The 17,916-nt window shown below is 37.1% G+C and overlaps 3 protein-coding genes across 3 annotated transcripts; 2 read left to right on the forward strand and 1 right to left on the reverse strand.

Moving 5' to 3' along the window:
* Window positions 1-413: 413 nt before the first annotated feature.
* On the reverse strand, window positions 414-3,713 carry LOC113754364 (chromosome partition protein Smc). The gene is made up of 6 exons (XM_027298756.1): window positions 3,319-3,713; window positions 3,103-3,225; window positions 2,056-2,244; window positions 1,855-1,936; window positions 1,020-1,084; window positions 414-910 (listed from the first exon to the last, which is right to left on the reverse strand). The coding sequence occupies exons 1-6, from the start codon at window positions 3,607-3,609 to the stop codon at window positions 608-610; spliced, it is 1,053 nt and encodes a 350-aa protein (XP_027154557.1). The 5' UTR covers window positions 3,610-3,713; the 3' UTR covers window positions 414-607.
* A 3,210-nt stretch (window positions 3,714-6,923) lies between these two features.
* Window positions 6,924-9,343, forward strand: LOC113752981 (cinnamoyl-CoA reductase-like SNL6). Its single transcript, XM_027297055.1, has 5 exons — window positions 6,924-7,218; window positions 7,878-8,050; window positions 8,248-8,442; window positions 8,544-8,697; window positions 8,810-9,343. The coding sequence occupies exons 1-5, from the start codon at window positions 6,975-6,977 to the stop codon at window positions 9,154-9,156; spliced, it is 1,113 nt and encodes a 370-aa protein (XP_027152856.1). The 5' UTR covers window positions 6,924-6,974; the 3' UTR covers window positions 9,157-9,343.
* A 2,827-nt stretch (window positions 9,344-12,170) lies between these two features.
* LOC113753234 lies at window positions 12,171-16,168 on the forward strand. The gene is made up of 9 exons (XM_027297337.1): window positions 12,171-12,480; window positions 13,395-13,521; window positions 13,696-13,796; window positions 13,882-14,007; window positions 14,107-14,227; window positions 14,343-14,427; window positions 14,674-14,787; window positions 14,914-14,953; window positions 15,724-16,168. Exons 1-9 carry the CDS (start codon window positions 12,307-12,309, stop codon window positions 15,874-15,876), a joined length of 1,041 nt encoding a protein of 346 aa, XP_027153138.1. The 5' UTR covers window positions 12,171-12,306; the 3' UTR covers window positions 15,877-16,168.
* The last annotated feature ends 1,748 nt before the right edge of the window (window positions 16,169-17,916 follow it).

Genomic DNA, 17,916 nt, shown 5'->3' on the forward strand with positions numbered 1-17,916 from the left:
TTTAACTTGACCGCGTCCACGACTACCAAGGATAGCCTTTCAATTGTTTTCAACTAAACACCGACACATTGGACCATGCTGACACTGGGAATTACCAAATGCGAAGCATTGATAGCGTCAGCGACCGGGTTTCCTTGGCTTAATTGGTTTTGCACCGACAAAGCCCGCCGGCCCGCAGATCGGTCCATATTCCATGACTCGGGCCTCAAGTGATGGAGAAATATCAAAAGATTAAAATAAAATAAAAAAAAGAGGGATGCTTTCTAATTTCTCAAATTCTACCATAAACGAGGCACAGAGTTAATCTCGAGTATTTCTTCCAAGTAAATTAGAAACATTTGTGGGCTGCTTGTCCTTTTCCTCTCCCTCCAACTTCTGGTTTCACACAGAGTGATGAACAGGAGGGACGTCAATAAACATATAAAGCAGACTGACTGCGTTCTGCTCCAATAATTCATATCCGTTTGGTTTGTAGCATATGAATCAAGGTCTGAATACAACTTCTCCAATATACGAGACAATTATAAGTGTAACAACCTGGAAATCTACAGAAGGGAAGCTAACTACGGAATACTTTACAACATCAATAGGCAAGGCACAAACACACTCAGAATGCCAGCCTAATGAAAACCAAGATGTGTAGAGCTAAAACATAAACCACGAATGCCGACCTGAGCAGCATTAATCTCTGCAAAGTCTCTGTGCGCCCGCCAATTTGAGGCTTGTGATGGGGATCAACTATATAATCTGAAGCAGCAGGTCCCTTGCCAGAACCAATTCTGCCAAATCTATTTCTTGCTGTATTATTTACATCAGCACCGCTGGTCTCAAGGCTCCTTGATAATGCATTTAGTCTTTCCAACTCCATTTCGTTTAGATGAATTTCACTCACAAGGCGTTCTGCCTGGGCCTGAAAGAAAAGCAAAATACAACTAACCATTTCCTCTCATAGTCACATGCGAACAAGCAAAGGTGACAAATAGCAAGCTTTGCAGTATTCCCGGAGCATAAAACCTCACCTGTTTCACCTCGAGCTGCTCAATAAGGCTATGAAGTTGTTTATCCAACATTTTCTCCCGCTGAGCTGAAGTAAACCATATCAAGTTCAATATAGTTTGTTCAGTAGAATGACACAAAAGATAGTTAACAACAGCTCCCAAATTTTCATGAACCTATTAAAATATGATAGCAAAAACTCAAGACCATACAACTTTAATCTATGATTCTTAAGTTGTTAATTTCAGACCAGAAGCAGCAAATAGTGCGCAAGGAATGCAAAGAAATGAACATATAAATAATTCCTCCCCTTTGACACTCACTCTAAGGGTGCTCACAAGTGGCTCCAGTTTAATCAAGTAGGTACATTTCATATGTTAAGTCGGTACAACAACAGTCTGAGAAGTGAAAATGATAAAGGACTTCGTACAATATTCATTAACCTATCATGCCTTAAGCTAATATTATGCTGGTACAGTGAACATTACCAACAACTTAAGCCAGAGAACAAGCAATAAAAACAAGATCAGGTAGAGAACTCAATGAATCAAGCACAAAAAGACTAAAACTAATATCATCTGGAAAAGGTGAAGCAGTACATACAGAAACAACATATTATCATAATAACCTCCTCTAACATCTTTTGTTCACCTCTGCTGTTTACAATGCTCTCACCTTTACAGGGAAAGCTTCAACACTGAGGTGATAGTGTACCCTATAAATGCAAAGCTTCATGAGCCCTATAAGCACTAACATACATGGAAATATGAAAAGATTCATATAAGACCAAATATTCTGACATTCTGCATTTAAGACTGGAGTAGTTGAATGATCCCAAATATTCTGAGTGTTCCATACCTGGAGAAGGTCGCTTAGCTGCATTTTCTTGTACCTTGGCCCACTTTTTCTCCAAGTCTTGAACGATTTCTTCAAATGAAGCCTAAAAAGATACTCTTATACAGTGACCAATATTGTGATTTCAGAAGTCTGTAAAATCATATAGCTTAAAAATAAATATATAAAAGAAGGGCCATTCTAGGAAGGAAAGCAAGAACAAACTAGTTCATTTTTCTTGTTCTCCAACTTATCCAGTAGCGCAGATTTTGCATCTTCTGCAGCTTCTTCATCTTCATCCAGCCTGTTGGTTTCTACAGATGATTCACTGGACCGCTCAAACTGACTGGCAATAACTGCAGCTTGCAAACTTTGTAACTCAAATTCCAGGTTCTTTTCAGTTGAGTCCAATTCCTGCAAATCATTTTTGGAAAGAAAAGGAAAAAAAGGGGAAAGGATTTATCTGTGAGCAAACCAGGAATAACCCATTTCAGGCATTGAGCCACAGATATAATTAACTGTCTGAACATGATTAGGTGCCAAAACTTTTTTGTTCAAACAGAACCCAGACATTCATATCAATGCTCATAATGAGGACGATATAACAAAAGGGCCTGGCTGTGCGAATTTAGTTATGACTTGTTATCAAGATTTGCTTAGTCATAGTACCAGTGTTGCAACTTTAAGACTAACCTTCTTCCCACTAATGTATATTTTGAGGTACAAAGCAGAACAGAGAAAAATCATGATCACCCCTACTTGACATGTTAAACAGACACATTTGCTTAGTCATAGTAGTAGTGTCGCAACTTTAAGACCGAACGTTGTTCCCTCGAACGTATACTTTGAGACTAAAAGCAGAACAGAGACAAATCATGATCGCCCCTACTTGACATGTTAAAGAGACACCCACAAGCACACATTAACTGGCACCTGACGCACCTTCAACTCAAGCAACAAAAGTAAATATTGCGCAAGTCCATTACCCGATGAAACTCACGCAACAATAGCTAGATTTCAACAGCAACCTGCAACTACACCCTCCTTCCCTGGACATAAACTAAAAAAACCGCCAAGAAAACCCAAACCAAAAAAAAAAAAAGAGTCTCTCCATATAACAAAATGTTGTTACAACAAGTTCAGAATGAAAATTAATAGTAACAAATTTGCCCATTATAAGAAAAGAATTATAATTCTCCATTTTCATGCCAGCTTCGAAATGAATATAGATGGGATGGGCATAAAATGCCAGCTTGAAAACGTAGTTCTCACCTTCAGCTTATTCTGAAGCAAATCTGCTTCCTGCAACCTCTCCCGTATCTTATTCTCGCAATTTTCTATAGTCTTTTCATACTCAGCATTTTCTTCTTGCAAAGTAAATTCTCTTAATTGCACCTGCATTCACCCCAGAAAGAAAATTCAGATTTTGACCTACTATTTATTATTCGGCAAAATCCACCCACAAAAATAGCATAAACAAGCATGAACCTGTTCTTTAGTGGCGGAGTGGGCGTTTAACTGAAGGGCGAGGGCAGCGTTAGAGGCTAGGGAGTGGGCATGGAGGTGGGGGAGGCGTTGAGAGATGTCCGGTGGGGGCAATCCAAGCCGTAGATCTTGAATGGAACGGCGGAGAGAAGAGGCTTTTCGGTCCAATTCTTGGACATAAGTAAGCTGTTCCGGAGTGAAAATTAAAGGGATTGAATCAGCATTGTCGTCTTCCCCGTTGTCATGCCCTCCAGCTCCGACCACGTCCGCCGCCCATGCTAACAATCCCGCCATGTTTTCGTGTCTCCTTCCCGATCGCCGATGGATTTTGATTGTATCGGATGACGACGGATGGTGAGGATGAGGTTTAGAAATTAGAAATCAGCTGACTTACAAAATACTTCAAAACGTCTCACATTTCATTGAATTTTTTCACCTTTTGACTCTTAAAATATTAATTTTACATCCCTTCTAAATTTTAGTACTAAATTTTCAATCACTTTTCAACTTGAAATCACCAATGAATCCCATTTTTTTTCAATCAATTTTCAATCTCTTTTTTTTTTTTGGTCAACACAGGAGTGTTCGGGTCAATTCTTACGGGATCTGACTAATCCTCTGAGATCCGGGAGAGGAGGCTCCACTCCACACCGAGCACTTACAATTTTCAATCACTTACATGCAATCATTTTTATGTACAAATAAATTAAATTCCATTTTTAATAGCAAAAATAAATATGAATAGGGTCAAATCTCACTTTGGAGGAAAAATGAATTATGGTTTCATCAAATCTATAGGGATAAAAATGAACATAAATTAAATAATTTGTTTAATTACAAATAAGATCTAATTTTTTTATACCTTAAAAATTGACCGTGTAAGGGTCACTTGCTAGATTCAAAGTAAAAAGTGACAAAAAATTTAGGTTGAAACTAAATTTAACCAATTTAATTTTATAAGAAACATAAACTTATTATTTTAAAAGTAAAAAACAAAAAATTCATTTAACAAAATGTGAGATACTTTTTAAATGATTTTCCTTTACTCTAATCCCTCCCTACGGAGATCATAGTTCACCCCCAGTTTTTAGAAATAGCCAATTTAGTCCTTCAACCACCCAATATTTAAAGCATGGGTGGCAACATGTGCACTTCATGTGACAACCATCCAAGAAAGTCATTTGAAAAAATGAATCCCTTCTTTCTGTCTCTTGTACTTCTCCAAAAACAATAAGAAACCGAGCGAAGACTAGAAAAAAAAAATCTTTTTTTTTTTCTAACAAGGGTGGGACATGATTTAGTGAAGATTTTTTTTTCTCAACAAAAGAAGGGGAGGCTTTTCATGATGGACAACAACAGACACCAATTTATCCAAAAAGGCTGAATGGTGCCTATCAGCTACCTGTCTTCAATTTTCTCATCCGTTGAACGACATTTCTTCCTTTTTCTTTTGGGTAACATTTGTTGATTTCAGGTTTATGTACTTGTCTCTATTTATGTTTGATAAGCTCCAGGGACGTAATCGAGCCAAGTTGAACTCGAATATTGTTATACTCGAGTTCGACTTGACTTATATATAACTAGATTCGAGCTCGGCTCGAGTTCGATTGAGTCTAAAAATTGCAGCTCGAGACTTGACTCGAAAAAATTCTTTTAAACTCGAGACTTGACTCAATAAGACTCGATCAAAGGTCAAGCCTTATCAAATCGAGTCTAATCAAGCTTTTTAACTCGGCTCGGAAAATGTACACTTGTAAATTCAATATAAATTATACCCATAACGGTCATTTTATATTTATAATACATATATATTATTTAAATTATATATATATTAATTAAATATATCTACTCGTCGAGCCACAAGCCGCAAATTCTTGACTCGAACTCAACTCGAAAGTATATTCGAGTAGCTCGAGACTCGGCCCGAACTCGATTTGATCGAGTTCAAGCCAAGTCGTTGACCGAGCTATTCGATAGTGGCTCGACTCGCTTACATCCCTAATCAGCTCCACGAAGATTTTTGTGCCAACTTCATCCGTAATTTCATTCTCAGAAGCTATCATGGACGTAGTGCACAGGCGCAGGGAGATTAGCCTGACAAAGTTGAGATAGTCCCTGTATTTAAAAAAAAAAAAAAAAAAAAAAGGGGGGGGCGGGGCGGGGGGGTCCGTTGCTCTGTGGATGAATTAACTTCCATCCTTGTGGAATTTCTGCCTGTTATTAGGGATATCTTCTTCGAGTCTTCCATCACATCAATCCACATTTCTATTTCCAACTAAAAAATTAATGATGTCTAGGGAAGTACATTCCAATGCGTTTGCGTGGTTTGTTAGTTTATCAGGTACTACTGTGCAAATCTAATTCGGTGGAATTTAAGGTCAGATGTCGTTCACCATTTGTAGCCAGGAAAAAGCCTTCAATGTTAGGTGCCCCTTTAGAAACCTAAAAGGGAGAAAAATTTGGCACCCTTAAAAGCATTTTAATAGTTCTTGTTTTCATTAAATAATAATGGCCTTGTTTGGTAGATAAGTTTTTTACCAAATTTATCTGCTATAAGTTTTTTAAAAATTTTAACTATAGTAATTTCAAAAAAATTTTAAAAAATTTTAAACTATAGACTTCAAAATATTTAAAAAAAAAAACAAATTTCAAAATTTTTTTTAAAACTTCTACAGTAAAATTTTAGAAAAATATCCAAAAAATTCACTTGTCAAACGGGGTCAATGTCTACTGATCTGGCACCTAAAACTTTGATATTCACATTAAGGGTGCCAAGTGTCTCCCTGTTAGCATAAATTATGTGTCACATATATTCTTGCACCTCCCACTAGCTACTCTAGGTCGGCATTTTTCCTCTTTAGGGATTTAGGGTAGGTACCCTTGATGCGCCTTGAAATTATATCCATCAAATTAAGAAAATCTTAATGAAACTTGCCTCAAGTTCGAATGGAGCAAAGCATAATAAATTTGAGATTTAATTAATTTACTGCCATGACCTTAAAGGTAATCATAATAAATTCATATTGAAATTACGTACTCGTTGTATATATATATAAGGCAGTTCAACAATATTGTAAGTAATCACAGCTTAGTCTCAGCATAGAAAATTCTAAATTAGATTTTGCTAAGAAAATTAATTATCAGTAATTATAAAAAAAAAAACTTTATCACTAGTACATGCTATTAACTGTGTTAAGCTCTATATAGCCTAGGTCAACACACATGAATCTAAAGTTTGTTTGGATTGTAACTTTTTGTAGTAAAATTTTGAAATATTCACTCGAAATATTTTTTAATTATCTTTTATTTTATATAGATCATATCGTTATAGTGTTTTTTTTTTTTTTAATAAAAACTTGCGATCCGACGGGTTGTTGAATATTGAATTTTGACCTAAAACAAAGGTTGTTCAAGGAAGGCATCCGATGTTGACTTTTGTAGCCATGTAGTAGAATCAGATCATACCTTTTTTTTTTGACTCGTAGATGACAAGTTAACAGGCAACCTCGTGCCAAGTGGCACCTACTCTTCTCCATCAACTAACATACCTCACCTGCTGCAGGATTGGCATGCATGCGTTCATATCTCTTGCCTTAAAACCCATGCTTTGAGGGAAGCCAGAAGCAGATCGAGAGATCAGATAGATCATACCGATCATCATGGTGATGAAGGGGTGTAAGGAAGTTGCATTAGCAAAAATGTCTTTCCCAAAAGCGCCACTGGTTTTGTTGGATGGAGAAAAAGCCGATCGCAAGTCTGTTGGCAACGCTTTTGCCTGCTATTCATACTCGCCGGAGAGACGAATTGTATGCGTCACCAGCGCCAACTCGTGCTTGGGTGCTCACTTGGCCAAGAAGCTATTGGCTCGTGGTTACCTTGTTCGAGTCACCATTCAGAATCCAGGTAAACATACAAATGACATGCAACGCACCCAAAACTTGCCAGTGTGTGTGTGTGTAATGTAGCTGCAACGTCAATTCCATATGAACAATCGCAAAAATGGATCTGAGTACAGCTTTGTAGGCAGTTTACAATTATTTTGGGAAAAAAGAAAGGCTATTGCTTTTAGCATGAGTTCATCAACTAAGTTTAAAATCCGACAAATAGTTAAAAGAATTGATGAGAATGAGCATATGCACGTATTACCCACTTTTTTTCTAAGAACTTTTTATTATTTAGGCTACCAGATTTAGTTTTACATAATTGCATTCTTAACCAACTTCGTAAGTTATCAAGCTCGAGAAATCCTTTCCCCTAATGATCACTTCACCAAAAGATTTCGAGAAAACTATTTGCAATGTTTTCTACACAGACAAGAGGAAAGCAAGCTGGACAATAATAATATGAGAACAAAATAAAAATAGCAGATTTGTTTCTCCGCAACATAGTTACGTTTTCTCGTTAACGCTCTTTCATTCCATTATTTTTGGAACCTGGCAAGAGGAAAAATAATAATGTATCTTGATATTCATGTTCAGACGCAACAAGAGCAAAAATTATGCTCGTTCTTTCTAACTTCATTATCTCTGGTAGATGCTGCTAATTCGGTAACTTGTGAGCAGGGAATTACGAGGACATGAAGGAGCTCCTGAATGAAGAAGAGATAAGCCAATTAGAGAGTGTGGTGGTGGCAAAGATGGGAGATGTAGAAAGTCTCTGTGATGCTTTTAGAGGTTGCCATGGAATTTTTCACACCTCCGCTTTCATTGATCCGCGTGGAATATCTGGTTATACGGTTAGTTCTTTTGTCTTTTCTTTTTTTTTCTTCCTCTCCTTCTTCGAGCAAAAAACGGCTATTGATCAGCACCACTGAAGTTTGATTGAATTTCTAATGGAAGTAAAACACGTCTTTTTGGTAGTACTACACAACAACATTTTCTTTCTATGTTAAAGAAAGAAAGAAAAAAAAAAGAATCACTTTGAACATTTTAGGAACGAATGGCATTTCTTGAGGCAGAAGGAGCAAGAAATGTGATTGAAGCTTGCGGTAGAGCTGCATACTCGAAAAGATGCATCTTCACCTCTTCCCTTCTCGCAACTTTCTGGAAGGGTGACGAAAATGACACTGGACAAGTCAAAGTAGATGAGGGTTGTTGGAGTGATGAGGACTTCTGTAGAGAAAACAAGGTACTAGTTAATTTAGCTACCTCGCTTGATTCGTCACTAATTTCATCCAGAAAGGGTTTTAATTAATCTTTAAGCGTGACCCCCATTTATATCAAGAACAGCTATGGCTTGCCTTGGGTAAAACAAGAGCTGAGAAGGTTGCTTGGAGGAAGGCACGAGAACTGAAGGTCAATCTCGTTACCCTCTGCCCCAGCCTCCTGATGGCTCCATCATTCCCAAATGCTCTTGTTGAAACCTCGATTCCTTACCTTAAAGGTAAATATATATACCACGCGGCGGTTGACTAAATTAACAGTATGGTTTATGTTTAGTTAGATAGCTCTCCTAATTGAAATGTACTTCAATCTCTTGATTTCGTCTCAATAAGGTGGGCAAATCATGTTTCGACGAGGCGTTTTAGCGACTGAAGATGTGAATGAGATGGCAGAGACACATGCGGGCGTTTACCAGGACATGGATTATGGGGCTTGTGGACGATATATTTGCTATGGAAAAATAATTACAAGATTAGAAGAGGCCATTCAACTTGAGAGTAGCTTGAAGATGCATGGCCTGCTGTCTGGAGAAACTGCAGGTCAACTAGTCTCTGGGGAAGCTGACGGGATCCCTCCTAACCTTACTAACTCCAAGCTCACCAAACTGTTGGACCGTGCTTCCCGGCGGGTATCTTGCCATCCGTCCCAATCACTTCTAACTTCTAAGTTCCTAACCTAACTCCTCTGGTACAAAGGATTGTAACGTATTCTCCTATACGTTCGAGGAGAACCTGTACAGTAGTTAATTTTCCTTGGCAGAGCCGTAGAACCCTGCATGAGGAGGGGCTTCGGGTTCCCCCCGAATCAGCATTCATGAATACAAGTCCATGATGGAAATTTAAGTGTTACCTCATTTTATTATTCTACTAGGGGGAAAAGCCCACGCAACGTGTGGGAGTTTAGTGCCTATAATTAAAGATGATTTATAATTATTATTTGGCATTTTCTAGTATAAGGATTGAAGTATGACAATTTTTATTATGTGATATTAAATAAAAAAAATCATAAGTTACATATTGAATTAAAAATATATAATATGCAATAAAACATAATTATAAGATACGATCAACTATTTTGCATCTAATCTAGTATAATAAAAGACCTATTTATATCTGCTCATGCACTTTAGAGATATTAAAATTTGTTGTTTAGTTTGAATTTGATCTTGATATGAGGGCAATCCACCACATTATCTTGTCATATAAGTGAGATTTGAACAATTAGCATACTTGAAGAAATCATTGCTCGTGAAATTTCGGTTCTTGCAAGCCAAATTCTTGAATTTATATTGATTCCAAGGATATATATCATCACGAGGCCTTCACATTGAGCAAGCAATTAATTATAATTTATTGTATGATTTAGGACATATAGCAAAGCATCTCCTTCTCGATAGGGGTTACAATCACGAAATATTAGTTTTGTGTTAGTTGCAAAGATATACAACAACTAACATGCTAATTTAGAGGAATAATTACCTCAAAAAAGTACTAAAGCATCTTAATCCACTCAATTTAAGAAAAATAATTAAAAGTAATGAGATACATACTTTAGATTTGTAGCCAAATAGTTTTAAGTAGATAGTTAAACATATTGGCAAATCAGATGAAGTGAAAAATTGTCTAAATGGAATAGTCAATAAAGTAGCAAACGATTTGAAAATCACCCTAACTAATAGTTAAAACAACAAAAGAAGTAGATGCAATCTATAAATGGGAAAATTTATGATGATAAACTTATTTTAAACCATAAATAACAATTAACAAATGTGGTCTCTTTCTTATCAAGCTTGTCTAACATGGGCAATTGAATTAAAATACTAAAAAATTATTGTATATACAACTTGCAATATTACAGATTTTTACAACAAAAAAGTAGATTGGTTAAAGAAAACATACCTATTGAAAAAGGTATTACAAAATAGGGAAGAATAGTAGCTAATGTAACAACATCCGAATTCAATATGCTGCATGACTGTGGTGGAACAAAACCTATAAGCAAATGAAATGAATTTGAATAGATGGGGGTTACTATAATAACGGCCAAAAAATCAGAATTCTCTACTAATTGATATTAATTGTGTCTTAACATCTATATATCATAACTTTGCAAATAACTGATGAGAAAGGCTTTAAGAAATTAAAAGACTTAGATGTTAATACAATTAAATGATTAGAATGGCTTTTATGTAATTTCACTAAAACACAAGATGAATTCAGTTGTACCCAATGTTTAATCGGATATCAAATAATGTCACATATCAAACTCACCCCTAGCTTTAAATGTTTAAAAGGACATCCAAGTAATTACAACAAAACTAAATTAGTTACAATGACTCATATTCAATACTCTAATTGCACTTCAAACACTCTCACATTTCCAAAAAAACCCCACCCTTGCGGTTGAAATTCAAGCCCTAAACTCATTCTTATATAGTATAAGGATTCTATTAGGAGAAATCACCTCATTTTATTCTACTATTTCTTCAACCATCGATAAAATAATGATCTTGCAATGGTCTTTCCAGCTTTAGCCCTCAGTGAAATAAAATGATTTCAAATTTTGTAATTTTTTTTTTTTAAAAAAGTTGAGACCCCAGGAATTAGAGATTTTTATTCGAAAATCCTTTTTTCCCCTCCCCAGCCCCCGCTTCTTAAATTTCACATTTTTCTTGCTTAACAAAAGTGAAATCAATGAAAACTAAATGAGTGAAAACGCACTGAAATTATCGTTTCTCCATCGTAATTAAAGAATGAAGCCTCACAAAAGCACGAGAAGAAAAAACCTCTATGAAGCCTCCTCCCTTTTTTTTCCATCTCCATTGTCATTGTGAAAGGCCCCTCGGTCCACTACCGACTGTTCCAATATGATAGAAGAGGGACTTGTCACTTTGCAAGTTGTAACATAAAGAGCTCCGCATTAGAATATAAAACGAAACAAAGGGTGAGCTGCGGCACATTTGCATTTTCATTATAGGATTGGAAGAACGTCATGGCAGAAAATGGACTAGACTTCTACCCATTACATTTCATTTGAGAGGATTTCTCTGTATTACACTCCAATAAATTTAATTAAAAATATTTTCAAAAATCACACCGTTCATAATATATTTCATTATTGGTATTAGTCGTACGTAAAATTTCATGTGAAATTGATTAAGTTTTACCCTCTGATCAATGATTAAAATTTTGTTATAATTTTGACACATTTTCACCATTCAAATGTTTCATGAAAATTGAATGCCAAAGTATTCATAGAAGAATATTATTTTTTAGTATGTTGACCTAGAGATCAAAGAAAAAGTGACGATACAATCGGATGAATTTATGAAGTTATAAATTTTCTCGTCGAGGGGCTGCTTAAGTTTTTCCTCTTTTTTTTTTCCCTCTATTTTGGATAGGTACCATTTTTTTTTAATCGTGATGGAGAAAACATATAGTCCCCATACCAAAGCCAAGTTCCAATTCTGCTTGGCCATTGTCACTCTATCTAATCCCAAGCGAGTGCTACATGTTGATTGTTGAGGGACCAAATTACTTCATGGGTTAAAATATGAAGAGCCTAAAAAGAATTTGTGAGAACGTGAGGGACTACTTTTAGCAATTCGCAAATGGAATTTTAGAAAAGTTACCTAGTAGTACTAATGGGGTTGAAGTGCAAGATTCCCTTCCCCTTGCTGGAAACGTGAAACTAGTTGGGTTCCGGCCGATAAAGTAAAAGAAAAAGAGCAATAATTGCAAGTAAAAGGTAGAAAAACATCGGAAGACTCGCCGAAACAAAGAAGAGGAAAAAAAGAGGGTAAAGAGAGACGGAAAGAGGGGAGGAGGAGATGGGAGAAGAGGAGGATCCACAGAAATTGAAGAGAATAGCGGCGGCGGCATACGACTACGACAACGACCCTAGATGGGCGGACTATTGGTCCAACGTCCTCATCCCGCCCCACATGGCCTCCCGCCCCGACGTCGTTGAACACTTCAAGCGCAAGTTCTACCAGCGCTACATCGTAAATGAATCCACTACTAATTTGCTTCTTCTCTCACACTTGCTCACTTGCCCTTTCCCTCAGTACTCTTCTTATATCTGAAATTGTATTTCTTGAAATCCATAAATTTTTCTTCAGCTTGCAATTTATTCCTGCTGTTTATCCCCATAAACGAGAATATGTGATTCAATCTCACGTTCGGGTTACGGTAATATGTCTATAGATATTAGGTTTTCTTTATTGATTTATGTTTCAATCGGATTAGCTTCCTCCTCTAGGGAGTTTCTTGAGGATTTTAAGTTTTTCTTTTCTTTTTTTTTGGATTTCTTCCTAGCTCGATGGGATATTCTGTGATGGGCAGTTTGGCTTTCTTCAAATTTTCTTCAGTTTCGTTCTTTATCTGGGTTACGCTCTATGCGGCAGGATCACTGCTCTTGCTTCAGCATTCTCATCCGTTTTTATCTATTTTGACCTCACTTGGTGCATTGTCAGATTGTTCTTTTCCGCACTTCTTTTTCCCTCTCTCTTCTTCTTTTATATCATGTTTCACTCTGTAAACAGCTTAGCGACGTTGGCGTTTGGCGTTGTAACATGCGTTGTGCTTTTAAGGTGGGAAATTAGAATTGAAGCGTCGTGGTATTTCCAGTGGCATGAAAAATCATGCTTAGTGAGCTGATGTTTATTATCTTCCAACTTAATAGTTTACTTTTTGTGTCTACCAAGAAAATGGTAATGTGATGAAACTTTAGCAATGAAGTGTAGTTCATGGGCCGTTGGTCGAGGAATGCTTTCTTCCTTTGGATGTGGACAATGTGACCGCATTTTGAATTTAATTATAAGCTCATGAATTCAGACTAATTGCATATTATGTGCCTTTGTTGCATGTTGGCAGTTAGACCTTTGTATACCGTGTTTATAAATATTTTCCCATCCAGGACCCTGATCTTGTTGTTGAGCCGATGTCTACTAGCAGTTCCTCTCAGGCAGCAAGACCATCAGCACAGCAAGCATCATCATCATCTTCGTCAACTTCACATGACCAGTCACGACCCCGTAATGCAGGTATTTAACTTTCTTTTTCTCCATCAATACATGGAAAAGAGTTAAAAAGTTTCCTTTATAAGTTAAGGAATGAGGATTCAAGCAACTCTGTATTTTTCTTATACTCTTAAGTCAAATCTGATTTTGATATTCTCAGATGCATCATTATTGAGATCAATTTGATTCACTCTGCAGGGTCAACTGGAAGAACATCTGGTGCATCTACAACACAAACTCCTAGTGCAACATCTCTGCGATGGGATCGGCAAACTATACAGTTCTCAGTCAATGCTTGGGTAGTTGATTCTCTGTATAGCATAGTGCTTGCTAAATGGTCTAACATCCTACGCAAGTTGCTAACTTATTAAATCTTTCTGTCAGGTCTTGGTTGTGGCAGTTCTTGCTATTTTTCCACTTGTGCCAAGGGATCTATCCATGAGGGCATTTCGGTTAGCCTTCGTAGGGACTGCTTGCTCGTCCCTATATTCATTGTACTCATTATATGGGGTAGTTTTTCAGCTTTGATATTTTCAAATATTTAATTTTGAAGTTAATGCATTTTAGTTTTTCTATGATGCTGCTTCTCTAAATCGTTATGGTATTCAGAAACCCAGAGCATGGAATATGCAAGCGGTGCAAGTGTGGTTTCAGTCAGTATTTGTCGGCAAGGATTTTATTTACTTCATTTACTGCTTGACATTCGTCACCTCAAATCTTTACCTCAAGTGTAAAACCACTTTCATTTGCATTGTTAGTTCTTCCTTTTCTGCTTTGGATGGATAATGTGGCACCATGGAGTGTACTTATGCTCTGTCTCTTCCTCTTTTTTTCTGTTTTCTCAGTTGCTTTGATTCCAGTATTAAGCCGAGCGCTTGAGCATGTTGCCAAGTTCCTGAGGCGAAATTTTAGCCGATCAACCTTGTATAGGTACAAAAATATCTCCCTGGTCTTCCTCCCCTCCCACCCTTCTCCTCTTCCAAGGGGGAAAATTGGCTAAGAAATTGCATATGGAAATGTAAAGTTAGGATGAAGTGTGTTAACATTCGCTAGGGTCTGAAAGAGAATGATCTTTCCTTTCCTCAGGAGAATCATTCCTTTCATAAAGACTTTTTAATGCAACAATGTTACACTTTCAGTAGTTGTATGTGACTTAGTTTATTGGATTGCTTGTAGGAAATACTTGGAAGATGCTTGTGTTTGGGTTGAGTCAAACACAACAACCCTTAATATCCTGTCCTCACAAGCTGAAATTGGCAATGGCTTCCTTCTTATTGTTTCACTTATCTCGTGAGTATCTCATCACATTTCCCTTTTTCATGTTGGCATAAGCTTCCATTGGGTTTTGCTTGCATTACATTATGTGAGTATTGTTTCATTTCCCTGGTGACTGATACATGCAATTTGGACATGCAGGTGGCAGCGCAATATAATACAAGCATTCATGTACTGGCAGGTTAGTCTCATTTCTCTCATCTCATCCTGCGAATAACTTTGGGTTACGTTCTTGGGGAAGTCCAGTGTCTTAATAGCTACTCAAGTTTGGAATTCTTAATAAGAGCAGCCAGCTATAAATACTGAGCTACAGATCTCTTTAACTTGAGTGATCAATTGTAGCCACCCTCCTCCCTCCAAATGAAAGAAGAGGGTACCAGTTTAATAATTTGAGAGAGGCTTACTTGTTAGAGTGCTTTATTTGCTTAGTCTTGGATTTGGATTTGTCTCTAGAATCAGGGATCTGGTTGTGTAGGTGAATTTCATGACGTTATAGCGCATTTAGGACTGTTGGATACGTGCAAGATACAGAGTGTGGCCTTACCGAATATGCATATACTAAACCTACTACAGATGCTGTACTTTTTGACGAGGAATATTCTTCAAGCTATGTTTTAATGTGATCTGGCAGACTAGTTAATGCCCTAATGTCCAGCTATAGTCTACTTCAAGTACTGCAGAAATTCTTGTTGTTTGGGTGGGGGAGAGGTGATTGCTGTGTTTTAGTTGTATTCTGTTGGGTTTGAAATCTTTTGTTGTAGTTTGAGAGTCTGAATATGATTTTCAAATTCATTCTGGGCCTACTTGAGTTTGAGAAATAAGATGAAGTCGCCGATAGGACATTACTGATTTTAATTTAGCTGGTGGTCAGTAGTATTATTTAATGTTGCTTCCTTCTTTAATCATAGTTTTGTGGACGATGTGAATATCTTTGAACTCTCTTTGTTGCAGCTTCTAAAGCTCATGTATCATGCTCCTGCAACTGGCAATTACCACCGAAGTGCTTGGGCTAAGATTGGGAGGACTGTAAATCCACTCATCCATCGCTATGCACCATTCTTGAATACCCCTATTTCTGCTATCCAGAGATGGTGGTTCAGGTAGAAGCATCGAGACCAGAAGCGGAAAATGCAAGACAATAATGGGGCTACTCTCAATGTTTTGTCAGGGAAGAAAGATGCAGCTTTAGATATCTCATTGAGCTTCCACGTTCCATTAAAAAGTTTACCCATAACCAGATATGCTACTTTTCGTATATCCAGAGGAATGTAAACTCCCATTATAAGCAGAATTTTGTCTAATTTTTCCATCTTACTATGTATTCTCATCTTTGACCTCCTTTAATCATTTCTATGAAAGTGACGTGAGGTTTATGAATAGATTGTTTGGTTGCCAATGGCTTGATGGTCTGCATTTACATGAATACCATTTGAGAAGGTTGTGCTTGTTAAGGACACGGTGGTTCTACGACGAGCCTAGGAACAATTATGCAATGCACTGGGTAGTCGTGGCTGGTATTTTTAATTGGGAGCTTGCTATTACGAGCTGTGTGAAGAATTTGCTCATGTTAATTGTTGCTTCTTCCGCCGCCCCCCCGGGGGGGGGAGGGGGGAGACCTACATTGCTTCCTGTAGAGACGGTTTTTTCTCTGTATTCTGGCATTTCCTGCAAGGTCGTCAGGCGGGCCTGTGAGGTTGACGATGGATCAGCTGAGATGAGCCGCGTGGGGGGGTTTGGGTTTCTGCATTACAGCTCAAGGAGTGGTGGTCCACTACTACTGTAGTGATAAGTTGATCGAGTTCCTACATAGTACACTTAAAAAGGGACGAGGAATGGTAGTTATGACAACTGACAAGTAAACTGCACGAAGCTAGAATGGCGGTTGCCTTGTCTTTATCAGCATGGGACCAAATTAGTGTGGTGGCTTTGCCTCGTTCGTTGGACCAAATTGGACACCGCACACATGTATCTGCTTAGCCATTTGGGGAATCTAACGGAAAGCGATTAAGGATTGTGTTCTGGTGGCGGTGACGTAAACGCCACCACACTAATTGTGTTCCATAAAAGTCTGAGATGGTGATGGGTGAATCCCAAGCGTAACTTCTGCTTGCTTCCACGAAAGGCGCCGCGTGGGGTTTTACCGACCCCTTATTATACTCTTCGTGCTTTTCTAGTAATTAATGTGAATACCCGTGCTACGCACGGTGCCTACATTATTAAAAAAAAATTACAATCTATGGAAGAATTTAAAAATAGTAAAATATTATAATCACGGACACATGAAAGTATATTTTAAAAAAATGAAACTTTGTAACAATAGTTCAATATATGATAAAAACATTTCCATTATTTATAAACGATCATTTCGATGAAGGTTGGATCCTGAAAAAAAAATAGAAATCTATATCATAAATTGAGCGACATAAGGGTCCAATTAAATATAATTGAATATTTAATTTGATAAGTAAATGAAATACTTACAGACATTTTGCCTTTGATTTGATAATCTTCTACGAAGGTGTAAACATTCTTCACACCAGTCAACTCTGAGTACGAACGCCAGTATTGGAGATTTAATTAATTCTGTTGTTTTTTGTGGAGTTCGCACTATAAATGAGAATGCACGATTTTTGCATGAATTAATGTGTTGGTCGAACAATGCACCTCCACTTTTCTGACAATTAAAAGCATACATAGTTCAAAATTATCTTTTGTTTTAGACAGTTTGTAAATAATATTGTGTAAAAAAATATACATATAAATAATGTATACCTTTGTTTTTAAATCTCTAAGATAAGAAGCATCACAACGAAACATGAATCGTGCATGCCTGTCTTGAAGAGCGAGGTACAGGTTATTACTGAAATCTCTAACTTCTATGTTAACATTGCATCTGTTAAAGTGTTAACTTCTATGTTATCACTGAGATGGTGATGGGTGAATCCCAAGCGTAACTTCTGCTTGCTTCCACGAAAGGCGTCGCTTGGGGTTTTACCGACCCCTTATTATACTCTTCGTGCTTTTCTAGTAACTAGTGTGAATACCTATATTATATATACGGTGGTGACATTATTGAAATAAAAAAAATTAAAAGAAAGGGTGAATTGAAAAAAAGTAAAAAAAAAAGAATTGTAACACAATTAA

Source organism: Coffea eugenioides, chromosome 11, assembly GCF_003713205.1.
Source record: "Coffea eugenioides isolate CCC68of chromosome 11, Ceug_1.0, whole genome shotgun sequence".
In the NCBI taxonomy this organism is placed as follows: Eukaryota; Viridiplantae; Streptophyta; class Magnoliopsida; order Gentianales; family Rubiaceae; genus Coffea; species Coffea eugenioides.